Here is a 24,586-nt window from a genome sequence, read left to right as displayed (position 1 = left end):
GTCAACTGCATTTAGTATTACAAATTTGTAGACAGTTTAGGGCCAGCTCTCTTTCAGACTTCAGACCAGACCCTAGAGCTGAGCAGGTTCTTTCCTTTCATGACATAGTCCCTTATCTTGGTGTGTGCTATTCCATGCAACAAATGTGTCACAGAGGCAGGAGGTGCAGCTGCATGGAGTAATTGCCAAACCAGCAGGTGCTGCAAAGTGTGACCTTACTGCCAGCACTGCCCTTTCATGCAGAAATGCTATGTGCATCATGCTCAACATGCACAGGCAATAGAAGTTCTCCACACAGTTTGGATACAAAAACTCCCTAAACCTACAAATACAAATTGACTCACTGTTCGGTGATCATCATTTGTTGGTACTATAAACATTGTGGAGCACATCATTTTGCTGCAGTGGTATGTTAAACCTTGGTAGAACTAATTGGCTTGTTCCCTTACCACCATACAGCAAGACCTTCAGAGGTGGTGGTCCAGATTCCTGTTCACACTGGAACCTCCAATACCTAGTAGCACATCCTCTTGAATTAATGCATTCCTGTATTCATCGTGGCATACTATCCACAAGTTCATCAAGGCATTGTTGGTCCAGATTGTCCCACTCCTCAACAGCGATTTGGCATAGATCCCTCAGAGTGGTTGGTGGGTCATGTCATCCTTAAACAGCCCTTTTCAATCAATCCCAGGCATGTTTGATAGGGCTCATGTCTGGAGAACATACTGACCACTCTAGTTGAGCAATGTCATTATCCTGAAGGAAGTCATTCACAAGATGTGCATGATGGGGTTGTGAATTGTTGTCCATGAAGACGAATGCCTCGCCAATATTCTGCCAATATAGTTTCACTATCGGTCGGAGAAAGGCATTCACGTATCATACAGCCATTACGGCCCCTTCCATGACCACCAGGCCCCTTCCATGATCACCAGCGGCGTATATCGGACCCGATGCCACCCCAAAACAGCAGCAAACCTCCACCTTGCTGGACAATGTGTGTCTGGCATTCAGCCTGACAAGGTTGCCTCCAAACACGTCACTGATGATTGTCTCGTTGAAGGCATATGCAACACTCACCAGTGAAGAAAACATGATGCCAATCCTGAGTGGTCCATTGGGCATGTTGTTGGGCCCATCTGTACTGCGCTGCATGGTGTCGTGGTTGCAAAGATGGACCTCTCCATGGGCGTCAGGAATGAAGTTGCGCATCATGCAGCCTATTGTGCATGGTTTGAGTCGTAACACAGTGTCCTGGGACTGCACGAAAAGCATTATGTCCGGGTTCCTCTGAGCCATAATCCATAGGTAGCGGTCATCCACTGCATCCCTTGGATGGCCTGAGTGAGGCATGTCATCGACAGTTCCTGTCTCTCTTGATGTCCTCCATGTCCGAACAACATAGCTTTTTTTCACTCCGAGACGCCTGGACACTTCCATTGTTGAGAGCTCTTGCTGGCACAAAGTAACAATACGGACACGATTGAACTGCGGTATTTACTGTTTAGGTGTGATTCAACTACAGACAACACATGCCATGTACCTCCTTCCTCGTGGAATGACTGGAACTGATCGGCTCTCGGATCCCCTCCACCTAACAGGCGCTGATCATGCGTGGTTTTTTACATCTGTGAGCAGGTTTAGTGACATCTTGGAACAGTCAGAGGGACTGTGTCGTGATACAATATCCACAGTGAACATCTATCTTCAGGCATTCTGGGAACCGGGGTGATGCAAAACTTATTTTCATGTGTGTATTTTAGACATTGGAGCCTCCGTTGCAGAAATGACACAACCATTGCAAAGACAAATTGACATGAGCCTCCGTTGCAGAAATGACACAACCATTGCAAAGACAAACTGACATCACAAAAATTGTCAAAATTGAGTGTTCATCTTCATTATTTCACTGTTGATGTACTAAACTTACTTAAGATAGTCACTGGCTTTCCAGTTCACCTTGTGCATTTGAAATCACAATTATGGATATCATGTAGCATACTTGATCCAGATCTAATGTAGTGTGACAAAATCTTTTGCATTTCATCATGTAGTTGGCAACCATGTATCAGGAACATGATGTAAGGATTTGACATCAGTGCAGTATTAAACAGAATGTATCTGTAAGTAGGGATCTGAAAATACAGCATCTAATTTGGTAAAATTAGCATCGATTTCTCTGACATTATTAGATATATAAATTTTTCAGGATTTGGTTACTCCCTCATTGCATTGTATGTCGTGGCATTCAGTTGGCGTCTGCTTTATTAAATTATTATTGTTTAATCACTCTATTTGATGAAAGAAAGAAAACTGATATTTTACAATATAATTTTTTAAACTTTGTATGATTCTTTCTTTTGACCAATAAAAATGCAAAGCTCAAGACTTATGTACATTAAGATTATGTTATATATGTGTGTAACTATTGTGGTGTAGTAAGAGGAAATCCACTCACTGTTGACATTGTTTGTTGGAGTAAACAACAAATCTAAATAATGTTTAGCAAACAGTTCATAGTCTTGTTCAATGAGAATGGCACTCAAAACCTTCATAGTATCAATTTGTTCTTTTTCTGTTAGCTGTTTTTCAGTGTTTCAGTTTCAGCTGTTTCTTCTTTATTGTTTAAAATTACAGTTCCCTGATAAAATGTCGGAGTAAAAGCCTCAAATCCTGTAAGCTTTGTTTCTTGGCAGAGCCAGTTTGCTCTTTGTAGAATTAGTTGCCTTGCCAAACACATCTTTGCATACAGCTTGATGCAGTGTTTAAAGCAAACAGTACATGCTGTGTAGCCTGTGAAAGCTGTCCTTCACATAAAAAATACCAGATTTAATTCTTAGTTATTAAGTTTTTGGCAAAGCATACAAATAATTGGATACTTAGTCTTCTACTAAAGTTAGAAGCACAAAAATCATATATGTGTAAATTCTATTCACATCTGTCAAAATTTTGTATAAAATGTGCACCACAATTACTACTTTTATTTGTGGCAGCTCAAAGAAGCCAGTAATACCTAAGAAGTAGCTTTGCAAATGGAACACTGATCAAGCCAGCTGTTCCACCAAGAAACAGGAAGATAAACTTACTTTGAAATTTCGTTCTTAGACTGCAGTAATTTACATTTGCACTTTCTGGTGTTTATGATCAGTGACTTTACTATTGCTGTAACTTTATTTAAATCGGACTTAACTGTTGTTCAACTTCCGATAATCAAACGGAGCGTACAAGCCCAACACTACACATTTGGCAATCAGGACCATCAGAGTTTCATAAAGTGTCATATAAAGAGCATTGTCACTAACAGATGCACATACAGCATCGTATTGCACCTTGTGGTCATAGTGTGTTTCTAGTATTGTTTGAGAACAGTTCGTTGCATTTGCTGATTCTGGGAATTTCACAGCAGCAGGAACAACTTTGATTTCTTTTTTTGCATCCGACTGCTGAAGAAGACAACAAAAATAGCATCCCATGCTATCTGTTGTTTCATAACGAAGGAAATTCATATTTCTGGCACGGATAACTTCACTGATGACATTTTGCAGTCAGAAGCAATTCTAGGAGTAAACAAAATTCATACAACACACAGAACACAATCAATGGAAAATTATTGTAATTGTTTCATATGTTCTAGGAATTGCTTTCAGCACTGTTGTTGGAGTAGGTCTGATTTGATGATTTCATTTTATTCATTGAAAAACAAGCTTGCAGTGATAAAAATTATGTCTGCTTGTGTCTGTATATATGTGTGTGTGTGTGTGTGTGTGTGTGTGTGTGTGTGTGTGTGTGTGTGTGCGCGCGTGCGCGCGCGCGCGCGCGCGAGTGTATACCTGTCCTTTTTTCCCCCTAAGGTAAGTCTTTCCGCTCGCGGGATTGGAATGACTCCTTACCCTCTCCCTTAAAACCCACATCCTTTCGTATTTCCCTCTCCTTCCCCTCTTTCCTGATGAGGCAACAGTTTGTTGCGAAAGCTTGAATTTTGTGTGTGTGTTTGTGTTTGTTTGTGTGTCTATCGACCTGCCAGCGCTTTCGTTCGGTAAGTCACATCATCTTTGTTTTAGATATAAATTAATGAATTTTTTATATAAAACAGTCGCAATTTTTATTTGTATGAGATACACATTAAGGCAAGTACTCCTGTCAGGTGTTTGTGACGTTAAGTGTGATGCTTGCTGTGTGTGAACTGCTGCAGTGTTATGACAGTAATGTAATGCAAACTCACAAATATTTCATAGTTACTGATTTATCTTGTCAGTATAGCTGGTGCCAAATTTGAAACTAATTGCACTTGTGAAACTCTGAAGTAAACTGTGTAAGTGATGAGTGAGTAGCATAGCAATTTTAAAGACTTTCAAAATTTTGTAACTGCAGCTACTTTCCCATTTGCCTGTGTATAAAGGACAACATACTTCATAATAACGAAGGATCAAGCACGTTAGCATCCAGAGCACTTGACTAAAGGATCAAAGGTGTGTGTAAATGTGTCCAGAGCACACAGGGACAGTAGTAGTGGTACATGTTAACAATTCCACAGCAGTCGAAGGATTAATAATTGTAAAGGGAAAAAATAAATTCCACGCAGCTGTTCTTGGACAGCCGATAATGGAATATTAACAGTGGATGAGTAAGTGGCATTAATGTTGCCCATGTTTTGTTTGACCAGGGAGAGAACAGGACTGTTGACAGAATTTAAACAAAAACCTCCAGCTCTGTATTTTCTGGCCACCGTCTAAGGTTAGTGCCCCCTCAGGGTCTATAGAGGATAATCGTGGTATTTTTGTGTAGGTTCCCCCCTCCACCCCCCACCGTTCTCTGCCCTGTCCCTTAGAACAAGGCATCAAACACACTCTGAACAGCCAAACAAATCTCTGATTGCAGAACATGGATGTAGTACTGGCCATTACATGCAATATGAAAATGCTGAGATTGTGGTGTACAGTTCCTGTTTCTAAGTTATTATGGAAACTGTTCAAATTAAACTATTAAGTTACTATACTAATAGAAGCATAGGTGTCACTAGTTATTTGCAGTGTGTGTGTGTGTTTTCTGCAAAGGTGTAAGTTGCCATGCAAAACAATCTTTGCTCAGTTTGTGCCTTGAATATTATTGTTTGTTCACCTGTTGAAATATAGGCAGTTGTCAACAGTGCTACCTGGCTGAACTCTTGTAAGATATTTGAGTATTCCGTATATTGGGGGAAGATCAAGTTTTGCAATTTGATACTTGTTTCACACTCAGTTGTGTTTGGCATTCCTTGTACCAACTTTGCTGGGTGGCATTGCAATTTTACTTCAAAGCAAAATCCCCCGTGATGCTGCCATGATGTCAGATACCCTTGTATTTGGACCACCATTTAAAAATTACAGTAGTTCAAAATAACACCTTTTGCATGCTGCACATCATGTGTAGCATGAAGAGACCCTTACTGTAATTTATTTAGAGCTGCTGCAAAGTGGATAGCACTAGAAACTTGCATTTAAAAATTTTAATTAGTTTGCGTAAGTCTTTCTATTATTATTATTATTATTATTATTATTATTATTGTAGGCAGCAACATTCTGGAGGCTACCGTAGTGGAGGTGGAGGAAGTACTGGTAGCAGTCATGGTGGTAGTAGCTGGAGAGGTGGTGGCGGCGGTGGCGGAAGTGGTGGTAGCAGTCATGGTGGTGGCAGAGGTGGTAGAAGTGATTCAGGACGTGGTGGCTATGACCGTAATCGTCCAAGTGGGAATCAGAACCGCAGCCAGAGTTCTGGTGGCAAAGTAAGTTCTTTTCTGCCTTATCTCTTAAGTTGGAAAATTTGTATGTGTGTAATTGTTAAATAGATCGGATGGGATTAAAGTTGTTTCAAAACTAAAACTTCTCAAAAGCTAAATACTTGGCATTATGACGTCACAGTTGTAAGTATTCTTTCCTCGCGCTGTGGTTGCAAGTTACAAGTATTTTCATGTAATGCCTCTGAGTTAATATTTATGGGCTGTTATAAGTAGGTCAATGTTTATTGCACTATATCAGAATTTAAAATTTCAAGAGCAAACATAGAATGTGATTTCTCATTGCTGTTCAGTATAAAGGCTCCACTGCTATTAAAACAAGCAGTAATGGATGATGATCATTTTTCCGCAAATAAATAGCATAATTATTGATTTTACAGTGGCGAGAAGTGGTGTAACAGTGGCTGGAGTGTACAATGCAGCTGTGACTAGAGTAAATTAACAGTATGGACACTACAATGAAGAGTAAACCAAGGAAGAACATGAAACAGCCAGACATTAGTGCTAGTAATACAATAGCCAAAATGTGAATTCGATTGTTAGTTTATATTTGTTTCCTGTACAGTGTCTACTTTCAGCATCGTGATTTATTTTGACACCTCTCCATTCTGCCTATGGTGTAACAGCTACTAGAAAGTATTTTTAATAAGTGCACGCTGCTCTAAAGAAATGGTGCCATGCAGGTACCCATGGCTGTGTTTTGGATTTGTGTTTATACCTTTCTTGAGAGAAGTATTTGTACACTACCTTACAGTTATTAAGGTTTAAAGGAATGAGGTTGTAGGTTTGGAGTCTGTGGAGGATGTTGGGATGGGTAGTGTTAGTGGCAAGATCATGGGTGTGAGGGTTGTTATACCAACCTGTTAAGGGACTATATAGAGGAAACCTTCAGAGCCTCCCAATCCCCTGGTCTGTGTTATGTTCATTTATGGTATCTTCATGATGTGGACTCTGGACCACGACTCCCTCATTCTTTCCTTCACAAGCTCAACGCTTTCTCTCCCATCTGCTTCATCTGGTCCTCCTCAAACCACTCTGCCACCTACTCTCTGATTGCTTCATCCACACCTGTGTCCACATTAAACCCACCAACCACAAACAGTACGTGCATTTCAATAGCTGTCATTCGTTTCACACCAAAAGATCTCGCCCATACAACCTGTCCACTAGGGAAAGGCTTATCTGAAGTGACAAGAACTCCCTTGCACAGTATACTGAAGGTCACACAAAGGCCTTCACAGGCAGGCCTTTCCACCAGTCCTAGTGCAGATTTCCCATGCTATATCCCTACACACATCCCCAATTCTCCCACCACCCCAAGAACCACCTGCAAAGGAGTATCCCAGGCTAGAACAACTGAATCACATACATTGTCAGAGCTTTGATTACCTATCGTTATTCCCTGATATGAGGGGCAGCCTACCTGAGATCCTTCCCACCCCTCCTAAAGTGGTGTTCTGTTGCCCACCCAGCCTCCACAGTGTCCTATTCTGTCCCTGAGCCACTTCTAATGTCATTCCAATGCCACAGAGATAATATCCCTATGGAAGAACCAGGTGTAAGATCTGCCCAGTCCCTGCACTCATCACATCAGATTCCAGTTTTGTCACAGGCTAACCTACCCTACCCCATCAAAGACTGGGCTGTCTGTGAAAGCAGCCATGTCGTATACCAGATCTGCAGAAATTATTGCACAATGTTTTATGTGGGTGCAAGCTGACAAACTCAGCATTGCCCGAGTATTCATATTGCCAGTTTTCTATTAGAAATATACAGTTTCTGTAGACTGAGTGAATCTGCTTCATGTATCTACAATTCGATTTAGTAAATGTCTCTGTGGCAACTAATCTTCATAGCTTCCCCCACAGCCTCTCCCTTCTCACCATTGTGCTTGGCAGGCTTGCCCTGCTGCTATCTAGTATCTGCACACATCAGACATGTACACTGTCAGCTAGCATTCCTCCCCCCACCCTTACCTTCCTAGCTTCCCCCATCCCCACCCCACTCCAGATTGCTGCTTCCATTCTTCATGACAGTTGCATTCTAGCAACATTGGCTGGAGGTAGCAGTCATCTGTTCGTGAGGCGTGCCTGCTTGGGTGAATGTGCATGTGCGTGTTAATCACTTTAGGTTCCGAGCTCACACTGAGCAATTTGTTGCCAATTTAGCTGTCAAGCCCACAATAAAATTATAATGGATGTTTACTAGGCAGCTTCCAGATGTTGTAGAACAGGGGTGTCTAATACAAATTACTTTCTAAGCACTGGGAAGTCCAGATTGGAAATAAACAATATTATGAAAACAATAGTTTCACTACTCACTGTGAAGATGAAACATTGAGTTTCAGCCAGACACAACAAAAAGACATTGAGTTTTCAGCCAAAGCCTTCTTCAGAAAACAAAAAAAGAGCATGCTTCATGTGCTCACTGTCTAAAGGAGGCTGGTTTTATACGAGGGTTGCCCAGAAAGTAATGCACCACATTTTTTTCTCAGGCAAAAGCAGTGCTACGAATGCGAAACAGTACATATGCATTATTTGAAGTCTTGTGAGTGAGTGTGTTAAGTTTCCATCACTTCTGACAGGTAGTGCAGCTGCAGGACAGTTTCCAAATAGTGTATGTAGGTGATGTACATTACAAGCAACTTGCCGTCATTGAATTTCTCACTGCAGAGAAAGAAACTGTGGGGAATATTCACAAATGCTTGTGCAAAGTCTATGGAGCATCTGCTGTCAACAGAAGTTAAGTTAGTTGTTAGGCACAGAGGGTGAGGTCATCAGAAGGCTGTTCGGTGGAGCTCCACGATCTGCGGCAATTGGGGAGACCATCCACAGTTGTCACACCTGACCTGTTGCAGCTAGCTGATGTCATTTGCCATTAAAGGAAGATATTTTGAGGACAATGACAGTGAAGCATTGGTCCACCACCAGGACAAGGATTGGTAGCCACAGGGCATACATGCCCTTGTTTTGCACTGGAGGAAGGCCATAGAACGGGGTGGAGATTACGTCGTAAAATAGTGTGTGTAGATAAAAAAAGCTCCATTCTTTCGTGTGTGTAATTCTCATTATGTTCAATAAAGAATTGTTGAAGAAAAGAATGTGGTGCATTACTTTCCGGGCAATCCCCCTTTACATATTATTTTACTGCTATCGGCCAATGTTCCGCTGTCAAAGTATAAAGCAGCATCCGTATTTCCTGCTTAGAGACTCGACAGTCGAACATTCGATATATATCACTCGCAGTGGGTCCGCAACTTCGATGTGCACCAATTCTTGGAAATTATAAAGGTCCTGTTAGCTGATGATGGGCAACACCCACCCATACATTGACAAAGAATTGTTGCTGATGGCCTCTGATATTCTTGGCATGAGGATTGTCCTCAATCCAGACATGGCAGTTGAAAACACCATCATGGTTAAATGAGGCCTCCATAAAATTGTACAAAATATGGTATTTCAGCTCTGAAGTGGATAATCCATTGACAGAAGTGTACATGGGACCCAAAATTGTTGGTCCCAGTGCTTTCACACATTCTTTATGATAGGGGTGTAATACTTTTCCCACCAGTATACTCTCCACACTGTATGCTTCAAAGTGTGCTTTTCACTGCAAGTTGATGAGTGCTTATTGCTGGGTGGGCGGTGGTATCCATATTAGAAAGAAGCCTGTTGGGAAAGCTTTCTCTGTATATTCGTGTCACTTCACAGGTAAGACATCCTGGCGCATAGTACATTAAATTCATGTCTGCCAAATCCTGTGATGAGTAACGTTCCACCTTTGACTATGCGCCATGCACTGTACACGGTAACACATCTCACCATGGACACAATTCAAGCTGCTTGAATGCAATGGACAACTGACATCAGGCACAGTGATTTGCGTGTACCAGTGCGATGCCAAATGACATGATATGACACACATTCTATGCGCTAAGCTGTATACAGTATGTCTGTCTGGTGGTCAGGGCTGTACACTGTTTACCACCTGCTATCTGTTCCATTGTAAAACTGACATCCAGTAGCTTTGTGAGAGTGCAGCAGAATTGCATGCACCGTCGCAGTACATGCATTGAGACCTTCTGTCGTCACTTTGAGCAATTACTACAAGCTGAGTTGTTACACAATGGATGTTGTGTATGATTTTGGACCCACCGTGTAAAGTTCATTTAAAGATTTGAAAAATCTTCATATCACCAGTAAAATTGCATTGTTCAGTTAAGATGTTGAAGCTGACTAAAACCATAATCTCACTAAGAGTTATGGATTAACCTGTATCATGGCATGTGAATTCTTGTTTCAAATGTCGGAGGTTATAGTATTTTCAGGGGGTAATTATCACCCTTTGTAAATCTTGTCCAGCTGAAATTATCGTCACTTTAGCATGCGCACTGCAATATTATTACTTCAAAAGATTGTGCCTACAAGAACTGAAGTATCTGTTGTAGGCCTAATGTACATAGCATATATTCATCACTCTGTAATAGTACCATGGCATATCTCCCTAAGGTTAACTTTTCAGTTCAATCAGTAAAATACAAGAGCCTTGGCGTGGCATGATACAGGATGTTTGGGAAATTGGCGTGCAGTCACCACATATGTTGGGAGTCTGAACTGCATAAGTTGAGTGGAAAACACTTTCCGCGTATCTGATTGTGATATGCTTCTCGTGTACGCAGTTTAGTCAGTTTTTAAGTCGCATAACATTCATAGGCAATTGTGATATGTTACGTATTTTGCTACTCCCCAGAGCAAAATTGCGGTGGAGTTGGTCTAGTGAAAGAGGGGCCATAGATTTTTCGAGATGACACAAGTTCTCAAAATACTGTTTGGGGTGAAGTGTAGTGTTAGCTGTGTGTGCAGTAACACCACCGTGTTGAAACTATGAGTAGTTGATTTCATCTTTAGTTGAACAATGAAATCGAGGACCATTAAGCAATAATATTCACTGTTTACATTTACTTTAAAAAAATTAATATCCAATAATGGGCCATCTGAATATTGCTAACTACACTCGAAATTTTGTGATAATTCAAGCACAGCATGAGGATTCTTCTTTGACCGTAATTGTTTTTGGTGTGTTAACATAACCAGAGGGTTGGAACCAGGCCTTGTCTGTCTAGAAGGTGACATCAAGAATATCAGTGGTGTTCCTCTCAATAAGAGTTAAACTATTTGCAGTAGGGTATTCACTTTTCAATTTCTGCATTTTCTGTTCTTGCATTACTGTCACTTCATACGGAAGAAATTTCAGTGTTTGCCCAGTTGCTTTATGCATGGTTGCAAGCCTGATAACTTTCGTGTAGCAACTTGCTCAGTGATTTTGCTGCTGAGTCAGAAATATTCAGCTACTTCTGTTCATAGGTTTGGGTTGTATTACATTGTGTTTAGCATGTAACCCTGAGCCTGTTTCTTGAAATTTCTCTAAAAGTCGACAAGCTGCATCATGATGAGGTACAGCTTTTTCTGGGCATTTTTCATCAAATGCTTCTTTGTACTGAATTTCTGTATATATTGCGTTGTTGAAACACATGTTTAATGAGAAATTGAAAGCACCATAATTTAAAGCCAAATGGACCATCTAAACACACTGTACATTGCATTCAATAACTTTCATCAACTGAACCAAACAGCTAAATGTTACGCAGCTGTAGAACAATTAGATAACAATCGCTGACCTATGAAAAACTGTTCTGCCAACTTCGATGTGCACTTCCGATGTAATCTGCATTCATAGTCCGCTGCTATCTGGATTATATAGTTACATACTAAAATATATGTTGACTGTCACATTAAGCGAACTGTTGCACTCTTTGGCTTTGAAGTTATTGTACACAGTACATTATTGTAGAGTTAGACTAGTCCTGTATACCTGCTCTTCAGTGAAGTGTGGCTCAGAGGTCTTCGGTTCAGACGATAACAACTCTTGGTCATTTTCACAATAACCACCGAACAATTGCCTAATCATCTGATATATCGTATTCTTTTTCATGCAAGGGCTGTTGACCCTTTGACACTCAATAGGGTGGGATTACCAATTGAAATGTGCCTCAAGACCCTCTGCTAGGACTATCATCTACCCTCCTAGACCCTCTGCTAGGACTATCATCTACCCTCCTAGACCCTCTGCTAGGACTATCATCTACCCTCCTAGACCCTCTGCTAGGACTATCATCTACCCTCCTTAGATTGTGTTGATCGTGCTTTCCGATGCACTCCTTCTTGGTGAGTACCCAGACAACGAATAGGACCAATCTTGTTTAAAGGATCTAAAGTTCGTTGCCTCCAGCATGTTAAGGCATCAGTTCCACAGTTCTTAAGGAGTATCAGGGTGCTACCATCATTTTCATTGATGATGCTAAACCCAGGGACAGGAGATGTGCTTTCCATCTTCTGCTGGTCAGGAATAACATTCAATGCTGGATGTGTGTAGGACTCTCAGCTCTGCTAAAAAAAAAACTACATTTTATTAAACATTCTTTCTCAATTATATTTTAATTTTTCAGTGACTCAACCAACAGTGTCCAGGCTATTGCTCACATTACTTGTACAGCATTTGCTTTGATGGTCTTGACACAGTTCTGCGGGTATAAACTCACTTGGAGATAGATCATCTGGTTAGCTACTGCTTCCTCTAATGATCTCCATGCTTTTCGTCCCTGAAGGAAGAAGGAATCCACTGTCCTATGTTGCCTCTACATAAGTGATACCCATAAGTTATAGTTTTATCTTCTAGTAAGCCACTCGCTATTGTCGTTGAGGAGTCTTAAGGAAAGTGGCACATATCCTGATGGAATTTACCCCTCCTACCTCTAGGCTCGCCCACCATGATCTTCCAGATTCTTTGGCTAATCTAGAATGAAATTTTCACTCTACAGCGGAGTGTGTGCTGATATGAAACTTCCTGGCAGATTAAAACTGTGTGCCGGACCAAGACTCGAACTCGGGACCTTTGCCTTTCGCAGGCAAGTGCTCTACCACTGAGCTACCCAAGCACGACTCATGCCCCGTCCTCACAGCTTTACTTCGCAGAAGAGCTTCTGTTAAGTTTGGAAGGTAGGAGACGAGGTACTGGCAGAAGTAAAGCTGTGAGGATGGGGCGTGAGTCATGCTTGGGTAGCTCAGTGGTAGAGCCCTTGCCCGCGAAAGGCAAAGGTCCCGAGTTCGAGTCTCGGTCCGGCACACAGTTTTAATCTGCCAGGCAGTTTCTTTGACTAATGTCGGCAGGCAATTGAACTGCTTCTTAGTTAACTTGGAGAGCTGCTTTTATTTTCAGAGATAATGTTTTAAAGTGCTCTGGAGGCGGTGTTTACCAATACATGATTTTTGTCATCTCAGTCTGATGCATTTTCCTGTATCTTTGCTGCCTTTTATACTCCTGTGTCACATGTAGCCCTTAACCTGGATTCAGAGTGGTCCATGGCAACGTTATCTGTCTTACCTCCCCTGATATTTCCCTTCCTCCTTCTTTACTTTTACGAAGGAACATATTGCTTCAAAAGCTTGGAGTTGTGACAAAAAATTGTCCATGTAGCACATAATGAAGTGAAAACAATGGAGGGCTCCGTAAACTGTAATACAGTGGTAGGCCCTGTGACAGATGATGTCCATTTGTCAGTTAAACCTTTCATTTCTCTTCTAACTAGAAGTCACTGCTCTTTTTAATTTGACTTGCATCACTTTTGTATAGTAGAATATGTTTCATAAAATATTTGTTACATGTAGAGTTCAGCAAAGTTAGAAATTCAATATTTCACTGAATTAGATTTGTGAATATATCTAATAATCACTGTTCTGTTTTCACAGGGAGGTTGGGGGAATTACAACCAAGGAAGTGGGGCCACACCTAGTAATGTAAGCAGTAGTGGCAGCTCAGGTGGAGGCTGGGGCCAGAATTATAATCAGCAAAGCTGGGGACAACAAAACACCCAGCAGAGCTGGAAAGGTAAATAAAAATATTGTATATATTTATTGGAAATGTTTGTTACTTTGGGATTGTTTCATTGGCCTACTTCCCACCAGTATAGTACAATCATCAGTGCTGTGTCTAGTTTTGCAGTCCTATTTGTAGTCTTCACAAGCTATTACAGTTGGATGCTTTCAATTTTTGTTGGGGCTGAACAGTAATTCAGGTAGTAAATGTGAGTAATCAGTGACAAAAAAGTGGGTCTGATGGCTTCTTTTGGAAGAGCAAGCTAAACATCCATGGTCCAAACAAAATTTTGACTTTGTATTACCTTTGATATCAATGATACCAAGAACCTGGCATCAGGTTAATTATGTCAGATTATTATGACTGACTTTGAAAATGATTTGTCAAGTGCTGCTAAGTTACGGGAAGAAGAGTTTCGTGCTGCACTTTTAATAAATCAGCAGAAGAGAAGAAGTTGTAAAATAGTGCATGCAAAGAAAAGATGCTTCCATGTCAACAATCTGGCTATGGATAAAGTGCATAATACAATATGGCAGAATACCTTGTAATTTTAATAGTCTTGCACTTAATTAGACCCAGGTGAAAAGTGACTTGGGTAGAAACAAAATAGTTTAAGCTCAGTAAAGTGGAAATGCTAACAAAAGCAGCTATTGTTAACTTTACACCACGTGAAAGATTTCTAGTTCTTTACAGTAGTCAGTCACACTGATGCTGCAAAGTTTTCCAGGAGAAGAAATGGAAGATTTTGTAATTCCTGTCAGCTCCAATGCCAGTTTGGTGTCGGAGGAAGATGTGATCCTTCCCTTAGACTCAAATGACAAGGCAGTGAATATTTTATTAATATGCATGGTTAATGTAGAAGTTTCCTACTTGGTATTGTCATTTGTTATTTAACAATGCTTCACTGACAGCTAATTTGTGCACCAAAGTGGGCATGATACACTGCACACATGATTGTAACAACACTGACCTCCACGCGCTCAGTGCATAACTGTTAAAAGTCGCACTTTATTTTAATTGTACTGCAAGGTGGAGAAACTGCTCTCCCCCTCCTCAAAAGATCCTGTGTTATTGACCTGCATTTCTTTACATTCTTCCACCAGTTTTCTTACCCATTTGCTCTTTGTCCCATTAAAAGTAGGGAAAACTCCAGACAAGCTTTCCATAAAATACATAAGTTTTGTTCCAGTTCTGTACTAGTGTTATACCCTTGTTAAGTTAACTTGTTTCACTGTAATCAAGAAATTATAAAGAGTAACTGCCCAATACGAGATGCATTCAAGTTCTAAGGCCTCAGATTTTTTTTCTAATTAACTACTCACCCGAAATCGATGAAACTGGTGTTACTTCTCGACGTAATCACCCTGCAGGCGTACACATTTTTCACAACTCTGACGCCATGATTCCATGGCAGCGGCGAAGGCTTCTTTAGGAATCTGTTTTGACCACTGGAAAATCGCTGAGGCAATAGCAGCACGGCTGGTGAATGTGCGGCCACGGAGAGTGTCACTAGGAGCCAGGTCAGGTGAGTAGGGAGCATGAGGAATCGCTTCAAAGTTTATCACGAAGAAACTGTTGCGTAACGTTAGCTCGATGTGCGGATGCGTTGTCTTGGTGAAACAGCACACGCGCAGCTCTTCCCGGACATTTTTTGTTGCAGTGCAGGAAGGAATTTGTTCTTCAAAACATTTTCGTAGGATGCACCTGTTATCGTAGTGCCCTTTGGAACGCAGTGGGTAAGGATTACGCCCTCGCTGTCCCAGAACATGGACACCATCATTTTTTCAGTACTGGCGGTTACCCTAAATTTTTTTTGGTGGCGGTGAATCTGTGTGCTTCCATTGAGCTGACTGGCGCTTTGTTTCTGGATTGAAAAATGGCATCCACGTCTCATCCATTGTCACAACCAACGAAAAGAAAGTCCCATTCATGCTGTCGTTGCGCGTCAACATTGCTTGGCAACATGCCACACGGGCAGCCATGTGGTCGTCCGTCAGCATTCGTGGCACTCACCTGGATGACACTTTTCGCATTTTCAGGTCGTCATGCAGGATTGTGTGCACAGAACCCACAGAAATGCCAACTCTGGAGGCGATCTGTTCAACAGTCATTCGGCGATCCCCCAAAACAATTCTCTCCACTTTCTCGATCATGTCGTCAGACTGGCTTGTGCGAGCCCGAGATTGTTTCGGTTTGTTGTCACACGATGTTCTGCCTTCATTAAGCTGTCGCACCCACAAACGCACTTTCGACACATCCATAACTCCATCACCACATGTCTCCTTCAACTGTCGATGAATTTCAATTGGTTTCACACCACGCAAATTCAGAAAACGAATGATTGCACGCTGTTCAAGTAAGGAAAACGTCGCCATTTTAAGTGTTTAAAACAGTTCTCATCCTCGCCGCTGGTGGTAAAATTCCATCTGCCGTACGGTGCTGCCATCTGTGGGACGTATTGACAATGAACGCGGCCTCATTTTAAAACAATTCGCATGTTTCTATCTCTTTCCAGTCCGGAGAAAAAGAAACCGAAGGCCTTAGAATTTGAATGCACCTCGTACCATAGTTTGTGGCATGTTAAGAAAATTTTCTGTGTTTATTATTAGGTTATGGGCAGCAGCAGCAACAGCAACCACAGCAGTCACAACAGCAGCATCAACAACAGCCGCCACAACAGCAGCAGTCAGGATATGGTCAACAAAGCTATTCACAGCAGGGTTATGGAAGCACTACACCATACAATTGGAATCAACAACAGTACTATAATCAAGGTTATGGTTCCAGCAATCAGGGATGGGGACAGGTAAAAGTAAAGCTCTTATTTTCAACTTTTAAAATTTTATATAAAAGCTGGCCAATATTTCAGGAAGCAAAATTTTTGTACTGCCAATACACATTTAAAAGTGAAAAAAAACTATTCCTAGTTTCCAGAACTTATTACTTCCTTTCTGATGTATGAAAGAAAACAAGATGGGTGAGTTTAAAAAGGAGGGAAGGTTGCTAAGACCCCAGGATGAGAGAGCCATCTGTAGAGAAGACAGTTGAAAATAGAGAAAACCTACACTGAGGAGAAAAGTCATGGGGTACCGCCTAACATCTTGTGGAGCCTCCGGTATAGTGCAGCAATTTCACACGGCATGGAATAAACAACTTGTCAGAAGTCCCCTGCAAACATATTGAGTCATGCTCCCTGTATAGCTGTCCATAACTGAAAAAGTGTTGCTGGTGCAGGATTTTGTGCACGAACTGATCTCTTCATTATGTCCCATAAATGTTCTGTGAGATTTGTCACATGATCTGGGTGGCCAGATCATTCACTTGAATTCTCCAGAATGTTCAAACCAATTGCGAACTATTGTGGCCCAGTGTAGATAATAAAAATTCCACCGTTGAATGGCTGCATATAGTTTCTGAGTAACTGAACATAACCATTTCCAGTTATGCAATGAGTTCAGTTGGTCCAGAGGACCCAGTTCATTCCACCTAAACACAGCCCCCACCATTATGGTGGCAGCACCAGCTTGCACAGTGCCTTCTTGACTACTTGGATCCATGGCATTGTAAAGTCTGTACCACACTTGAACCCTACTATCAGCTTTTACCAACTGCAATCGGGACTCATATTACCAAACCATAGTTTCCCAGTTATCTAGGTCCAACCGTTATACAGCCATGAACACAGGAGAGGCGCTGCAGGTGTTATCATGTTGTTAGCAAAGGCATCTGCATTGGTTATCTTCTGATACAGCCCATTAATGCCAAATTTTGACGCACTGTCCAAACTGATACATTCATCATAGATGCCTGCGGTAATTTCACGCATTGTTGCTGGTCTGCTAGCACTGCCAACTCTACTCAAATGCTGCTGCTGTCTGTCATAAGGGTTATTGGCCACTGGATTGTCTGTGGTGAAAGGTTATGCCTGAAGTTTGGTATTCTTGGCACTCTCGACATTGTAGATCTTGGAAAATTGAATTCCCTAACGATTTCCGAAATGGAATGTCCCATGCGTGTAGCTCAAACTACCATTCCTTGAGGAAAGTCTTTTAATTTCTGTGATCTAGCCACAACATCAAAAATCATTTTCACATGAATCACCTGAGTACAGATGGCAGTTGCACTGCCATTTTGTACTTTGTGTACATGGTACTGCTGTCATGTGTATATGTGCGTATCACTATCCGATGAGTTTTGTCACCTCAGTATACAGTGTCTCCAAAGTTTGTGGTACAACAATGAAAAGCAACTCCTTTTTCATATTTAGATTTGCATTGGTAACAGTAACAGTTACTCGTAATTGGTGTTACTAACAAAAGAAAGTGCGAATACAGAATAAATGTGTAATATTAAAGTTATTGTCTTGGCACAAAATGTAAACAGTTAAAACGATGTCACTGGACAGTTGTGGTTTGATGAGCTATCCTCACCCCGCTATCTACACTATGCCTCAGTCCAAAAGTAATGGGATAGAATGAGATAAAAAAGATAAGAGGAAATGAAATTAATAGTGCAGCTAAAAACAGAGAGATCTATAAATATAAGAGTAATAAAATAAAATAGGAGGATGAAAATACTGTGGTGGTGGTGGTGGTGGTGGTGGTGGTGGTGGTGGTGATTTGTTCAATCATTTTAGTGATGGTCATTCTTATACACGACATATGTTCAAAATGTATTCAACTTCTGCTTAGTAGAAACACATTTATTGATTTGAAGATACAGAATTCAATCACTTTCAAAGTAGTCTCCTTGAAAACGCGCACTCTTCTCCCAGCAATCCTGCCATTGTTAATGCATCTTTTGGAATGTCGATCTGTCAGGCCATTGCATTCTGCATGATGTCTTCTTTTGACTGTAATAAAGTTCCTTTCAGGGGTATTTCAGCTTGGAAAATAGCCAAGTCACACAGAATGGGATTTACTGTCTGCATTGTCTCTTCCAATTTTCTGATGTTGGTTCTGCTTCATTGTCAACCGTTTTCTTACGTACTTCAGAGAGACTCCTCATGCACAAATGGTTGGTCAAATTTGAATGTAGTAATCAAGCGGTTACCCACATCATTTGCAAGGCTTTTTACTGTGATACAACAGTCTTTCATGACCAAAAAATGTGCTTGTTCAATGACACTGCTTTTTGTATGGTTTAGGGTCTGCCTCTACGTGGTTCAGTGGGTGGCCTTCTTTGAAATGGGTGTACCACTCCATTATCTGTGAATAGCTCACAGCATCGTCGCTGCAAGTCTGTTTAATCTAGGAAATGATTTCTGCTGAGGTGAGGTGTCCCTCACCTTTTTTTAATTTGATGCAATATCGCTGTTCAATTTTATCTGTTATTTAATAAAATATTGAAATCCAATGAGTGCTCACTACTTATCCACACTCATCTACAGCTACATATTATTCAGTAAGCCACCATATGGTGTGTGGTGGAGAGGATATCTTGGCCCGTTACTACTAGTCACATTTCCTGTTCTACTCTCAGATGGATTGAGGGAAAGAAGACAGTCTGTCTGCCTCTGTACAGGTCCTAATTTCTCTTACCTCATCTTCACAGTCCTTGCAAAAGATGTACGTTGGCAGCAGTAGAATCACTCTGCAGTCAGATGCAAATGCTGGTTCTCTAAATTTTGTTAATAGTGTTCTTTTAAAAGAACATCTTCCCTCCAGGGATTCCAATTCATAGTTTATGAAACATTTCCGTAACACTTGTCAATCAAACCTACTGGTAACAAAAGTAGTGGCATGGCTCTGAATTGCTTCAGTGTCTTCCTTTAATCCAACCTGGTGAGGATCCCAAACCCAGAGTAGTACTCGAGAAGGGCTCACATAAGTGTTCTATGCATGATCATCTCTTACAGATGTGCTGCACTTTCCTATAATTCTCTCAGTAAACCAAAGTCAACCATTTACCTTCACTATTACAGTTCTCATGTGCTTATTTCACTTTGTGTCACTTCATAGCATTGCGCCTAGATATTTAATAAATGTGACTGTGGCAAGTATGACACCAAAAATGTGTGTTCAAACAGCACAGGATTGTTTTCCAACTCGTCTGAATTAACTTAAGTTTCTCTACATTTAGAGCAAGCTATCATTCATCACACTGAATAGAAATACTGTCAAAGTCCTGCTGTATCTTGTTAAGTCACTCAGCAATAAAACTTCTCTGTACACTACAGTCTCATTGACACTCGATCGGATTGCTCGTCACCCTGTATGTCAGATTGTTTATGTATTTAGAGAAAGTAACAGTCTTATTACACTTCCCTGGGGCACTCTTAATGGCATCTCTAACTCTGATGAACACTTGCTACCCAGCAGTACATGTTTGTTTCTATTAGGTAAAAAGCCTTACAGAGACATTTCTAAGAACTTTTCCATAAGCTTGGACCTCCATTAAGTCCACAGTGTGTCCCTGTATCGGTGCTTCCCAAAAATCTAGCGATATAGAATCTGAGTGTCAGACAAGTGCTTTAAAAATAGGTGCTAATTCGTGGACATGAGATTTTTCTGTCTGAAGGAAACTTGCCATAATCAAATGTAGAAAATGCTCACAGATTCTGCAACAAACTCGTGTTTGGGAGTCTGTAATTTTATGGATCCTAGCTGTGGAGCCTGCCAGGGAGGTCTCTTTGTAATCTGTGCGGCTCTGAAATGATGGTATGTCTCTATGGTCCTCTAGCATGAATTATTTTTTAAATGTGAAATTTAAAACATCAGCTTTCATGTTGCTGTTGTTTATCTTGCTGCACATGGGCCACTGCTAGTGACTGAGCTTTCTGCTGGCAGGGAAAAATTGATGGCTGCACATAAACGTCCCCCACATCTATAATAAAGTCAGTCTCCTGCACGTCATTGATTTACACAGGAAAGGAAGATGTTTGATTGAAAAAAAGTGCAGTGAACATGTGTAAGTTAGTAAACCATGTGTGGTTTCAGATGTTCTGCCTTTGTTGTAAGACTTTTCAGTGGTGGTCCAGAAGTGGAAGTGGATGGGTACAGGGGATACTCATTAAACAGTCTTGATAGACTTGTTCTTGTAAAAATGCTGCAGCGGCCTTTAGTAAAGTGACTGGCAAAGCCATTTCTTCATATTTTCGTGCAGAGTAATCACCAATAAACCTTCTGACTCGTATTTACCTTTGCCTACCTCTGTAATAAGCAGCACTTTTAAGAAAAAGTGTTATTGCATAAATAATTGCTGTGACTTTTAGCAGGATTGTATGGAGAGATGATTGTATGTACATGTTAAAATTCTGCAAAAGTATTATGCTCCTGCAGCTGTAGTTTCTGCATGGCCACACTTCAAGACTTTAGGTAACAAAAGCTTTCCAGTGGTGTTAGTGCTAAAGAAAGGTGTGATACTTCATTAGTCTTTTAATTGAATAGATAAAAAAATCTATTCGCCAAGCGGCGGCAGAACACACACGCAAGAATTTTATATGCCACTGTTTCGTGAGTAGATTTTCTAACTATTTAATTAAATAATTTTATCAGTAATAGATTGTTTTGTTGTTTCATTAGTCTTTTGCAAGACTTTTTAGCATTGGTGTTGTCATCCAAATGGTTTATACTAATAGTATACTAGTAGACAATATCTTAAGCTCAAAATAAGTGGTCAACATTAAGAATTTATCAAAATACAAATAATTCTTAGCACAATAACGGAGATGAAATCATAGTTTGGAAAGAGATTTGTTGTTCAGTAAAGCACCTCGCCTTGTGGGTACTACACAATGCTGAAATGAGCCTGGTGAGCTGCCAAATTATCTATTTCAAATGAGAGGGGGATCTGAGCTGATGTCATTAAAGATATTGTGTGTGTCCTGTTGTTGCTGTAGTGGAGTTAGTCTAGATGTAACATTTTGTACATTCTGTGAAATAGCAAGGACTATTTTATTCAAAGATTCTAGCTTTATGCAGACATTATTTAAAGTATGTGCTGTACTGCATGATGAATGGTTCAAAGATCTTTCACAAAAATCAAAATGTAGTTCATCTCTTTAAATACATTGTTTTGCAGATATGTTCTGTGTGCTTTGAAGTTGCTCTAATTGTTGAATTTGAGGTAACAACAGCTTTTTAAATAGTGCATCCACATTTTGCCTGTTGGTTTTTAGAGATACATAAACATAAAAACATTTTTTTGCCATAGGCATAATGTTACAATTTGAATTGTGATTAGTGTCTTAATTTTAAGATGATGTAATATTTCAGAATAAACAATTTCATTTTTGTTACATAATACTTAACGCATTCTTTTATTGTTTATGCAGGCGAATACAGACTCCTATGGTGGTCCTGCTCAGCAGCAAGGAACTTGGCAGGGATATGGACAGGGTTACAATTACGGATCCAGTCAGCATGTAGCACCTGGTGGGGGCTACCCTAAGTAAATGTCATATTCAAAATGAAATCAGTTTTTTAGATGTGAGCAGGAGACAAGTGTTACAAAGCAGACTTGACACTAGATACACGAGTACACAGTGTTAAAGCATTTTTGATTTTGAGGTATGACAGACAGTGCTTCATAGCTCAGTAGTTTTAAGAGTACATGTAAAACTGAAGAAAGTATTTTCTGACAGTAAGCTCTTGTAGTTCATTATTGTAATTTGTGTTACAATGAAATTATCAGATTTATGTGAAAGTGAGAAAAGAATAAATGTACGTATAATTACCATGACCATTACGTATAGTGGTGTGCAATTCATTTTGAAAATTCAATTTTATTGGAACTCATTAAATATCATTTTAATTCGGATAAAGTACAATAAGATATGCATAGCTATTTCAGGCATCATCTATAGTGTAATATAAATTTTTTTACTACAGTATTACCTAAGTTAAATACATCAGAAAACATCGCACTACTGATTGTGAGAGAGTTTTTCAAAAATTTTCTAGTGGAGTTCTAGAGAAATTGGCAGTTGAATTCTGTTATGTGAAAATGTGTGATTTGAAAAGAGCATTGTCCTCCCCGTGTAACCTGATAATTTTGACATGCCAATAGGGAAGGCTTACAAAAAGTAATCATTAACTATATCTGCCACTCAAAAGGAACTGATTGATTTCAGTGGTGAAGGGAGAAGCACTTAGTGTGATACATGAGATATTTCATTGTTTCTTGTAACTTTAGTTTTAACAGCAGTGTAGTTTGTGAAGTTAAGTAACATCTATTCACTTGCAAAATGCAAATGTAATTTCCTACATTTCTTGCAATTCATCCTCCTTACTAACCATCGACTGTTCCATTGGAGAGGTCAACTCAGATTGGCTGTTGTGTGTGCAATGTAAACTAGTCAGTACTGTTGTTATTTCTGGTTAATTTATTCACTTTGCTGCCATCGCAGTAGTGTGTGTTTCAAGCATTTTGCTTTTTTAATCGTTTTTTAATTGCTGTTTTCAGTTTGGTGGCAATGATGCCAATATGGTGCCACACTCGATGAATTAAGTATAATTTAAAAAGGTACATAAATTATAACTTTCTCATACACATACATGCTGCGTGGCACACAACACATTTCAATTTCAATAGGTAATAGAGATCAAGAATATTGCTGAATTTATTTCTTTACGCATTCCAGAAACATGCACTCAAAATTATTGTACTTTCCCCATTAATGTTCTTGGCGGTATCTTGAAAATAATTTCAGTGAGAGATACTTGCCAGTACAAAAACAGTATTTCCTTCCTCTTGCTTTTTTCCTCTCCTTCTGAAAACAAGTTTTGTTTTCACATTACAAGGAATTAAATATTTTCTTTCACCCATATGACGGCAATGCATCTGTTAACAAATCTTTGCTTTGTGTTTACTATAAATCATTACCATTACTAGTAAAAGGCCTTTCATGCTGGAGTAAAATTGGTCATACTTAATGCTTAAGAAGAAAAGGTGAAAGTTGCTGGGTAATTATTAAATGCCTAGTGTTCCAGTATTGTGCATTATGCTCCGATCGTCAGTTTTGTTTGCATTCTCATTCCAGTTTTGTGTCTTGATTAATCAAAACTGTAGGCCTCAGAAGCTAAGGTAAACGACATTGGTGTTTGCCTTATTGCAACCTGTGGCAGGCAACTGCTTTTTCTTTTTTCTGCAAGAATTTTTGTGTTAAAGTTGTTGGACCACCTCATGAAGTTGATTTAAAACGTTACCAAAACTGTTTCCTGCATTAACATTTTATATTACTGACTTTTCCACATTTCATGTTAATTTGGAATTTAATTGTTGCTGATGCCATAATTTAGTGATGTAATAATCTTGCAACTATTGTCACTACATATGAAGTTTTAAAATGTGATCTTAGTTTACACAGTATTGCAGCAGACACTTCATCCAACTACGGGTGATGTGTTTGATGTTGAGAGAAGAAAAAAAGGCATTCCTGGTACATCTATTTTCTCTTTCTTGTCATAGCTATTCTTAAAGTGATATCTGTATCGAAGCACTTAAAATTATTGTACATTGTACAAATCAATAAAAATCAAAAGTCTCATAAATGTTCCGCTTTTGTGACATTAATTATTATTCTGCAAGAAATTTAAGTAGTTTTGTAATTGCTTAGTCAAGTTTCAGCACATGAAAAATGTATGACCTTGATTTTGATTGATTGGTTATTGTGTGTGTGTGTGTGTGTGTGTGTGTGTGTGTGTGTGTGTGTGTCAGAGAAAGAGAGAGAGAGAGAGAATAGTGTGGCAAAAATTGTTAAAACTGAAAGTCTTACTTCAGTGTGTGCTCCTTATGTGTTAAGTGCTGATTTATGTAAGATACAGGAAAAGCAACCAGTCAAGTATAGCAGATTGATGTGTGGAGTAGCAATAGTACACTAACACACAAGCACCCAAATGCACACTCCCGTGGCTACAGTAGTGATTTACTGGAGAT

The 24,586-nt window shown here is 39.9% G+C and overlaps 1 protein-coding gene across 1 annotated transcript in view; it reads left to right on the top strand.

The window, feature by feature from the left end:
• LOC126236908 (heterogeneous nuclear ribonucleoprotein U-like protein 1) overlaps positions 1-24,201 on the top strand; it is a 132,789-nt gene extending 108,588 nt beyond the window's left edge. Inside the window, exons 14-17 of the mRNA XM_049946556.1 lie at positions 5,551-5,764; positions 13,582-13,720; positions 16,318-16,514; positions 21,984-24,201. Coding sequence (XP_049802513.1) covers positions 5,551-5,764; positions 13,582-13,720; positions 16,318-16,514; positions 21,984-22,103 — 670 coding nt within the window. The 3' untranslated portion in view covers positions 22,104-24,201. The remainder of the gene's footprint in view (positions 1-5,550; positions 5,765-13,581; positions 13,721-16,317; positions 16,515-21,983) is intronic.
• The last annotated feature ends 385 nt before the right edge of the window (positions 24,202-24,586 follow it).

This window comes from Schistocerca nitens, chromosome 2 (genome assembly GCF_023898315.1).
Source record: "Schistocerca nitens isolate TAMUIC-IGC-003100 chromosome 2, iqSchNite1.1, whole genome shotgun sequence".
In the NCBI taxonomy this organism is placed as follows: Eukaryota; Metazoa; Arthropoda; class Insecta; order Orthoptera; family Acrididae; genus Schistocerca; species Schistocerca nitens.
Note: the sequence above shows the minus strand (reverse complement) of the source record. Positions and strands in the feature narration are given on the sequence as shown.